This window comes from Zonotrichia albicollis, chromosome 28 (assembly GCF_047830755.1).
Source record: "Zonotrichia albicollis isolate bZonAlb1 chromosome 28, bZonAlb1.hap1, whole genome shotgun sequence".
In the NCBI taxonomy this organism is placed as follows: domain Eukaryota; kingdom Metazoa; phylum Chordata; class Aves; order Passeriformes; family Passerellidae; genus Zonotrichia; species Zonotrichia albicollis.
Window position 1 is genome coordinate 2,551,337 of NC_133846.1, and position 9,762 is coordinate 2,561,098.

Genomic DNA, 9,762 nt, shown 5'->3' on the forward strand with positions numbered 1-9,762 from the left:
AGCTTCTGTAACACCCACTGGGCTCTCTGAGCTTATCCCAGGTTCCACAGCGTTGCAGAACTCTCCTGAAGACTCACCTGAGTAAAAACAAAACAAAAAGGAGAGATGTGTCCTGGTGCCATGAGCCCTCTCTCCATGAAAAGGAGCTCTCTGGGATCTGCCCCTGCAAGAGAATGTCACTGTGGTGCCAATAGCTTAGACATGAGACCCCAACAGTGGCAGAAGCCTCACACCTGGAAAGGTGAGGATGAAGGATGAGCAATTAAATGTCATCCACATAAAGAAATGTCACACTAATTAATCCCCGAGTGCTGAGTCTTGGGGACATACTGTGCTTGGTGCTGTGTCTTACTTTTAGGTCTGTGATATATAAATTACAGTCTGTTGTTTCACTCTCTCTTTACATGAAGTCTGAGGTAGAGATAAAAGCTTTCACTGTGTAAAAATATATGTCTTAAAAGTGAGGAAATGAGGGACTTGTACCCTTTAAACAGAAGAGTGTGTGGGAATAAGCTCATGCACTGAAATATATCTAAAGATCAGGCTTGTGTAAGTCTTGTTTCTTCAGAAAAAAGCTTTCACCAGGGCTGGCTGATGGGCAGGATGTGAAAATGGGGTGAATCCACAGGAACCTCATGACAGCAGGCTCAGATGTGCCCTTGTGCAGTTTCTGACTGAAGATGCATCCCCTCCACCAGTTCCTGTTGTGTTTGAGCACTGACATTTCCCACAAAAGGCCTTTCTGTGGGCAGAACTGTGCCAGTAAATAACTGGTTTTGCTGGTGTCTGGTTTAGCTTGAGGAGCAGCTCTCAGAGATCCTCCTGCAGATAGAAGTGTTCTCCAGTAAATATTATCTGTCTACTGAAGAATCCAGAGCTCCAGGAGCATTTGGACAATGCTCTCAGTCAGATGGTGGGATTTTGGGGTGTCCTGTGAAAGGCCTGGAGTAGATTTTTGATGGTTCTTGTGGGTCCCTTCCAGCTCAGAATATTCTGTGGTTCAGTGATCCTTTAAATTTGGCTCACAAAGCTGAGGTTTCTTCGAAATCGTAACGTCTAGAACGTGTTCATTTTCTCCTGAGACTGAAATCACAGAAACCACAACAACAGCTTGACTAGAACACCTCACTGCAGACCAGTGTGGTCTTGGATCCTGCTCTGGGGGTTTATAAAACATTTAACCAATAATATTGGACACAGGTGGTAAAGGCAGTGAGTGCAATGCCCCAGGATTTTCCAAACATAGCAGGATTTTCCAAATACAGCAGGATTTTCCAAATAGAGAATGATTTTCCAAATAAAGAAGGATTTTCCAAACACAGCAGGATTTTCCAAGCACTCACAAACGTGGAAGAAGGAGGGAAGTGATGTAGCATAAAGCTCCCATGTATGTGACATGCACAGGGCTGGTTTGGGGACCATTTTGGGTCACAATCAAAGCACTGGCTTTGGAATGACACAAGGATTGTGTGGCTGTGCTGGCACATCCCAACCTCAGCTCTGGGAATTTTGCTGAGCACTCTGAGCTCTGCCTTGTGCCCTGTGATGGGCCATGTTCAATTTCTGAATAACACCAAAAACAAACTGAAAACAGATTATGTTTGGATGATGTGATTTTTGTGGGCTGTGATTTATAAAATGTGGTGACAGGCTTAACCCCAGGGAAGAAGTGCCTGAATAGAGCAGGTAACATGTCCTAGGTGAGTGCTGAGTGCTCTGTTTGCTTTGCAGCAGGTGAGCTGGCTTCTGAATAAATCCTTTGTTCCATGTCTGTCACCCAGAATTATCTTCATACATCATGTGTAACTTTGGTATGAAATTAAAAGTTTCATTAGGATTACAAGGTTGTCCAAGCTGCTCTCTAATATTTGTTCTGTTTCTTTTTAAAATATCAATTATTGCATAACTTATATCGTGTTTGAAATGCACATTATGTGATGTGAAAGGGTTTAGGAATGCTGCAAACCCCCTTGGAGAAGGGAGGTGAGTGCTGGAAATCACCTTCTCAAAGAAATCACAAAGTGAAATGGCTGAACAGCTCCAACCTTCAAATTATTTCCTTTGTTTGTGTTGCCTCAGGAAATTAGCCATCAGCTAATTTAGATTACAATGGATTAGATTTCCTTAATTAAAGGCAGGTAACTCTCATAGAACTGTATATACAATAAAGATACTTTGGAGCATTCATAACCTCAAAATCATTGTTGTGTTTCTGTCCCTTGGCCAGTTTTGACCCTTTGAGGACTTTACTGAGAAAAAGCTCTTAGAAATAATGGGGGATTCCATAAAAGATTTTTGAAAATTCAGCTGGTTGTTTTTAATTCCAGTTGGGTTTCTGGAATTTTGGTAGACAAGGACATCCCATCCTCTGCACAGTTCCTGTTTGGAAGGCAGAATCAACAAGCATTAATTTGTTAAGGCACTCAAAATGCCTTTTTGTGTATTACATGATTAAAAGTATTCGTAATTATACCTGTACCAGATAAATTTATCTTCTCTGGCCCATGGCAAAGAGTTGAAGTCTGGATTAAACCCAGCCTGGTTGTGAGGGGAAGGTTTTTGGGAGGTTATTGAAGCAACAACCCCTGGTAGGTTTCTTATATTACCTGATAACCAAAATCAGGAGGTTTGTTATCAAAGACAACCCCTTTGGAACAAGTTAATTGTTTAATTAGAGGTTAAAACCCATGTTGTATGTACAAATGTTGTGTATGAATGAGAGTTTGGCAAAGCACATCGGCAGCACTGTCTATCTGTAACTGAAACTCCTCCATTCAAATCCTCTTGTTTACTCAAGCGCTAAAAAAAAGAACAAAAAAATCACTTCCGTCCTTTGTGATTCAGTAAGCAAAGCCCAGACGTAAAAATTACCAAAAACTCTGACTTGAAGCAGTTTGCTCGACACATTTATTTAAAGCTCAGGGAGAGAAATGGGTCTGAGAGAATTGAAGCGCTCAGAGGTATAAACTCTACCTGGAGGGACCTCATCGGGCTAGAGACACAAGGAAATAAAACTTTCTTTTTTATGTTAGCTGGAAAACCGGCAGTTATAGCGCTGTTACCGCTCCTGATTCCAGGGCCCGGGCGGGGCCCCCTCAGCGCTCCCGCCATTGCCGCCAAGAGCCCCGCCCTCGCGCGCGCACGCAGCGACGCCACCTGTCAATCAGCGCAACGGCGCCCTCTGATTCGCTGTCGCCTGGCATCACGTGGGAGAGGACTGGCCTTATATAAACGCGGGCGGGGTCGTTGCTAGCCGCCATTTTGTCCAGTGAGGAAAAGCGGAGCTGGGGTCTCGCTGAGGGTCGAGTCGGCTGAGTTTAGCGCGGGCTCCCTTCGCGCGCCCTCCCTCTAAGCACCGGTGAGGATCTTCACCCCGGAGGGCGGGGGGGAGGCGGCAGCCGCGGTCTCGGTGCCCGGCAGGGCGGATGGAAGCGGCTGCGGCGCCAAACAAAGAACAGCCGCCATTTTGTAACGCCGGGCCTGGGGCGGCGGCTGCCGCGGCCCTAAGCGGAACCGGGCGGGGAGGCGGCGGGTTGCCGGGAGGAGCCCGTTCTCGGCGTGTTCCCCGCGGGGTGTGAGGCCAGGCGGGGTGGGAAGTGCCGCGGGGGCGGTGTGGCCGCGGCCCGTCCGCCAGCAGCAGCGCTGGTCCCTCACGGCGTGCCGAGGAGCAGCCCCGGAGCGAATCCCCGGGCATTGCCCGCGGCGCTCGGCGGGAGATGGCGCTGCCCGCTCCCGTTCGTGCGTGGATCGCCCTGATCGTAATCCCGATCCGGGAACAATGGAGCCTCCCCCGCGCTGCGCCCTCTGCAGACCCCCCCGCGCTAAGCAGGAAAAAGGGCGCAGGGACCTCCCCCCGCAAATCTAAACAGTAAAAGTGAACGAAATTCCTCGAAATAGTAAATCTTAGTCTCAGTATGGCATATCAGCTCTCTTGTTGGGTTTTAAGTTTTCTCTCACCGCTCTCGCCCCTTCCAAACAATGTCTCCCTCACAGTGCATCACTGCTGAAGTTTCAGGGGGAAGTAGTCAATAGAGTGACTTCCCTTGGAAGTCAACAAGCACGTGCGCTTGTTAATGCGCTTGGGTTAAATATATGTGAACTTCTTTTTTTCTTGTCCTAGCAATGCATCGTGACTCTTGTCCGCTGGACTGCAAGGTCTATGTGGGTAACCTTGGCAACAATGGCAACAAAACAGAATTAGAGCGAGCTTTTGGCTACTATGGACCACTGCGCAGTGTATGGGTGGCGAGAAATCCTCCTGGGTTTGCCTTTGTGGAGTTTGAAGATCCCCGAGATGCAGCTGATGCAGTAAGAGAGCTAGATGGAAGGTAAAGTGTGCTTATGTGCTTGGCTTGGCTGGTCAAAATACGGGACGTTGTAGGAGTGATACAATTTTAAATTGTGAAATTTAAGGTGCAGGATTAAAATTTCTACTGCACTGTTTTGTATGGAACTATAAGGGTGTTCTTATGGTGCAGCAGTAGAATCCCAGAATAGTTTGGGCTGGAAGGAACCTCAAAGATCATCCAGTTTCACCCTCCCCATGGGCAGGAATGCCTTCCACCATCCCAGGCTGCTCCAAGCCCCGTCCAGCCTGGCCTTGGGCACTTCCAGGGACACCCTGTGCCAGGACCTGCCCACCCTCCCAAGGAGGAATTCCTTCCCACTATCCCATCTATGCCTGCTCTCATTCATGAGTAGCATTGTAATGTTTAATTTTGCATTTCACAGTTGATCTCCCAAGTTAGGAATTATTTGCATCTCTGTGTGTGTGTTAATTAAATTGCAGATGGTGTTACTACAAAGAGGTAAAACTGATTGTGGAGACTCTCCTTTGCTCTTTCCCTGCCTGCTTTACTGGCACAGCAGTTTTGAGAAGCAGCCAATCCTTTTGTCTGCCAAAGAATCCCAGAATGGTTTGGGCTGGAAGCCCATCCGGTTCCACCCTCTGCTGTGGGCAGGGACACCTTCCACTGGAGAGCCTGGGCTGTTCCAAGGCCTTGGACACTTGCAGGGAAGGGAAGTGCTGGAGCTGACTCTGGGCACTGTGCTTTGATGCCAGAACATTTTGCATTGTTTATCCACCTTGTGGATGGTGTATGCTTTATTCCTGGCAGTGCTGACCAGTTCCCCTCTCTCCCCAGAACGCTGTGTGGCTGCCGTGTCCGCGTGGAGCTCTCCAACGGGGAGAAGCGGAGTCGGAACCGCGGCCCCCCTCCGTCGTGGGGCCGGCGCCCTCGGGATGACTATCGCAGGAGGAGTCCCCCTCCTCGGCGCAGGTACCTGGGCACAGCACACTCCTAGAGCCCTTGGCACAGTGACCACCTAGCATCCTAGGAGCAGGCTTGTTAAAGGCATGTTGATGGATGGCATTCATCTATCTGATCATGATTCGGAAATGACAGATGCTAAAAAAAAAAACCCAAACCAACCCCCCCCCCACAAAATCGAGGTGAACTTGAGTTGTGTTGAATGTTGTTGGCTTTTGTCCGTAGGTGACTGTGCAGTTGGTAGTCAGTGCCCTCTGTCCTGGGCTTATCCTCCTTCCTCTTAAAACCTGCTCATCTTCTAGTCACACTTTGCCTTTCTTCCCCATACTTCAACTTAGGCTGTTCCTTTCCTTTACTCCATATTGGCAAAACATGACATACAGCAGTATAGCATTTCCATACCAATGGGTTTTTCCACTTTGTTTGCAGAACTTAAATACCTCCCAAGCAGGCAGCTGTTTAATAATAGATTGAGTAACAGTTGCTCTAAACATCTGGAATCTTGACACTTTAGTGTTAGCTTGGAAATAAAGCATCCTGTGACGATCCTGTCACTTGAGGTTTGCAAACCCAGCTCTAGCATATAGCAGGATTTTTGGGAACTGGCACGTTCTTGGACCCAGACTAGTTTGTCTGGCAGTTTAAGTGTGCACCGTGGTTTTTACAGGACTGAATTTACCTGTGGCAGGTGAGTGAAGTCCTCCCAAGCCAGGGTTTCAAGCTTACCCTTTTGCTGTTGAAAAAAAAAAATAACACATTAGGAGTATTTGTTAGCTAATAGATGGTTGTACTGATGGCTTGTTTTTCATTTTTTTTATGCTTTTTTGGTCCATCTATTAATAAAAATGAACCCGTTACAGAGTCACCATCATGTCTCTTCTCACCACCCTCTGAGTCTGCATTAGCCAGCCAACTAGCCCTTTCAGCGTCATGTGACCAGCGCGCCCCATGCAGCTTGGCTGGTGTCGTTTCACATGACCCAGGCATGGCCAGTCGTCAGGTTGCACCGCCCTTTGGTTCCCGAGCATGCTGTTTTCTCTCAGCCTTCTCTCCAACCTTAACCAAATCGGCAGCAGCCACCTCGACCGCCCACACATTCCCGGCCAATCAGCTCAGCTGTTTATTTACCAAATGTCTTCACAACAACTACAGCAGCAGCCTTCGGCTAACAAAAAAGCAGGAAAAATCCACAACACCCCCTTCGCCAACCAACTAAATACAACGCAACATCTGGCAAAACCTTTTCAGCAAATTCTTCTTGGCAGTCAGTCCGGCAGCCTCACCTCACCATTTCTAGCTTGTTGAAACCAAAGACTTGTAAGTTTTTCCTGCTTATACAGTTTACTGCTGGTTAAAATAAGGAGTAAGCGGCTTATAAGTAATTACTTTTCTCAATCAAAGGCTGGCTGTGCATAATAATTGAGTGGTAACGTACATATGTTGCTTGAGAAAACTTTTAAGGGTGATATGGAAGCTCTTACACTGTGAATAATGTAAAAACCAGGATATTTGCATGTGAGATGCCAAACTAAATTTTTAATAAGGCTCTAACAAATGTAGCTTTTCCTTGCCAGAAAAATCCTATCACCTTTAAATGGTTTTACTAACAGTTTTCAAAACTTAAAACAATTACTTTTTGGGATGAACTGGGCCGAGCTAAGGTTATATTTTTTAATTTTTTATTTTTTATAAGAAAATAGTCTAAACACACTCTATGGCATTAAAAAATGACAATCACAAGTATGCAGTTCTAATGTAGCACTTAATGGCATTATCAATATTGACACTGAGCGCATTTTCACTTTTTTTTTTTTTCCACTTGATATCTCTTTATGTCTTGTTATGGACCTTTTTGGCTTGCATGGGTTCCAAAACATTTGCTCTGTGCTATTTTTTTTTTTTTTTTTGGAACCACCTGTGGGACTTTGGTGTGGTGTTCTGGGCAGTGTATTTAGTTGAAATGGAAAGTGTTGCATTGGACAACTCTGCTCTGACGCGTTCTTAGTTAAGTGAATTCGTGGTTGGAAACGTGCTGTTCACACTGAGCTTGGTTTTACTGCCTAATCTTTCCATGCCTTTTACTGGATGATGGATGCCAGTTATTCTTGGCACGTTCCCTGGGCCCAACAGTGAGTTTGACAAGTTGGGAAATGCCTCAGCCCATTAAAGCTCAAAGAATGGATCAAGTGCCTCACATTTGCTTTTCTGGTTCTAGATCACCGCGAAGGAGAAGCTTCTCCCGGAGCCGCAGCAGGTACGGATCCCTCCCCATCCATGCACTGCTCCAGCCTGGGGGGTTGGAAAAGAACAGCCCAAAACAGCTCCACGTGTGGGCTGAGCATAGTCAGTAATATTTGGTAAAAGAGAAACAGATTGACTTCTGTCATATTACTTGCCTGGAATTACTGAGCTGTTTGAGATTCCAGGGATAGCAGTGGAAAGATACTGAGAACAGAAGTAATTTCCTTTCTGCAGCTGCCTGGCATCTTCTGTCAGTTTTCCCCAGAGTTTAAGTGTTAATGGGCTACTCTCTCACAGATACTGTGAGCGTAGGAAAGGAAAAGACAATTAAGCGGTGAGAAGGTGGGAAAAGACAACTAAGATTGAGTCCAGGCATAAATCAGAATGTGATTTGAGTGGGATTCTGAAAACAAAACACCACGCACACAAAAAAAAAATTACAAAGTACTGCGTGCGTGTTTATAGCACATTATAAGCTGTTGGCTCAGGCTGATTATTCTTCCCTCAAGAAAAGGTTAATAGCAGCATCAGTAACAGGTTTTCCCTGGTTGAACAGTTAAAAACTTTTCCTCCTGAAGGGAAGCTCCTCAGGGAGCCTCCTTGGCCTGCTCAAGCTTTGTTCTGATGGTGTTGTGATCTGTGCCAGGTCCCTCTCCAGAGACAGAAGAAGAGAGAGATCACTCTCACGGGAGAGGAACCACAAGCCCTCTCGCTCCTTCTCCAGGTCTCGCAGGTAAGGAGAGCCTTCAGTGTTTGTGGTTCTGAGTAAATGTGAAAATAACTTAGTGCCTTGGTGAAGAATCACCTCTAGTGTCAGGAGATTCTTCACCTCAAAACAATACTCAGTTTTATTAAATAAAGAGTATTTTTAAATGCTTAAATATCCCCTGCTGATTGTGGCTGTGGGGCTTAAAGGAAAAATCTGTTTCTAACACCTGATCCTAACCTTACCTGTCTTGTTCTTCAGTCGCTCCAGGTCAAATGAGAGGAAATAGGACTGTGGGAAGGAGCTGTGTACAGGAAGTCATGAGATCCGAGGCCAGGAGTATGTACAGAACATTTTGTTTTGAGACTTCATAAAGCTTGGTGCATTTTTAAAATGTTTTAGCTGTTGAACTTGCTTTGTTCCTTGTATCTTGTAACAGGTGGCAAATGTAAAGATGTGAATCTGTATATGGTTCTGAGCAGATCCTATGATTTGTAATATTAATGGTTTTCCAATGTACCATTAGACATGGGGAGTGTGTGTGTGTGTGTGGAATGGCAAATGGTCTGTGTTGTGTGGCTGGGCTGGGGGTGGCTGGGGCTCAGCTGGAGGAGGTGAGCAGGGATGGGGTGTTCTTGTGGGGTCAGGCCAGGAGCAGAGCAGGACACGGGTGCTCCATAGCCCACGCCTGGGAGAGAGAGTAGTGAGGGTTGGGGGCTGCAGCTTCATCCAGCTCCAGTTGTGACTGAGCTGCTTTATATTCCATGAAATAAAACTTTGTAGCTATAGGGTCAGTTAATTTTGTACTTGGTGTGAGTAGAGTCCCTTAATTAGTTGATTTTTGATTAACCATGTATTCCAGAAGCTCCGAATAGACCAAATCCACAGCAGAACTGACACCTGGAGTGGATGTGTTATGTCTAATGGTACATTGTAAACATTAGTTATTAAACATTTCTTTACTGTACAAGAATTTTCATGTCACTTGTAAAATGTCTTTTGTGAGATCCTTGGGATTAAAGTTTTGGTTACAACTCGTTGTTCAGTATTTAACTCTTCCCTGACTGTGACACAGTTGTGCAGTGTCCAGCACAGCTGTACCTGCTCACTTGTTCTTGGTGAGGTGCAGTGTCACTCCACCATGGCATCAAATCCTGTTTTACAGCTCCAGCTGGGGTGCTCAGTAGCCGATGCCACCTGACAGGGAGCCCTGTAGTGATTCCTTGGAAAGCTGGAGATGCAAAGGTTCACCTTGAGCTTTGTATGCCAGCTGTGGGTTGGGAACAGCAGTTCAGATATTCATCCCATCTCAGTCTGGAAACCAAAACTTACCCTGAAGATCCCTTCCTGTAGAAATGTGGCATGGCTGGAGAGCAGCTGGAGCTGCCACACTGCCCAAGGGCTTTGCACCTGAATCCCAGATTGCTCCATTGCTTCAGTTGTGTGGTTTAGATAAATCCCTCATGACAAACACTGGTGTTGTGTGACCGTGTTCACAGGGTCTTAGAATGAGGGAAGAGATGAGGATCTGACTCCATGTTTCAG

The 9,762-nt window shown here is 46.2% G+C and overlaps 1 protein-coding gene across 1 annotated transcript; it reads left to right on the forward strand.

Moving 5' to 3' along the window:
• Positions 1-3,201: 3,201 nt before the first annotated feature.
• Positions 3,202-9,251, forward strand: SRSF3 (serine and arginine rich splicing factor 3). The gene is made up of 6 exons (XM_074528030.1): positions 3,202-3,358; positions 4,121-4,328; positions 5,145-5,279; positions 7,486-7,524; positions 8,158-8,244; positions 8,479-9,251. Exons 2-6 carry the CDS (start codon positions 4,123-4,125, stop codon positions 8,504-8,506), a joined length of 495 nt encoding a protein of 164 aa, XP_074384131.1. The 5' UTR covers positions 3,202-3,358; positions 4,121-4,122; the 3' UTR covers positions 8,507-9,251.
• The last annotated feature ends 511 nt before the right edge of the window (positions 9,252-9,762 follow it).

What these genes read in the sequence shown, in the direction of transcription:
- SRSF3 (XM_074528030.1), top strand. Translation starts at nt 4,123, where the DNA reads ATGCATCGTGACTCTTGTCCGCTGGACTGCAAGGTCTATGTGGGTAAC. An exon ending in GTAAGAGAGCTAGATGGAAG is followed by an intron (nt 4,329 to 5,144) that starts GTAAAGTGTGCT and finishes CTCTCTCCCCAG; the next exon opens with AACGCTGTGTGGCTGCCGTG. An exon ending in AGTCCCCCTCCTCGGCGCAG is followed by an intron (nt 5,280 to 7,485) that starts GTACCTGGGCAC and finishes TTCTGGTTCTAG; the next exon opens with ATCACCGCGAAGGAGAAGCT.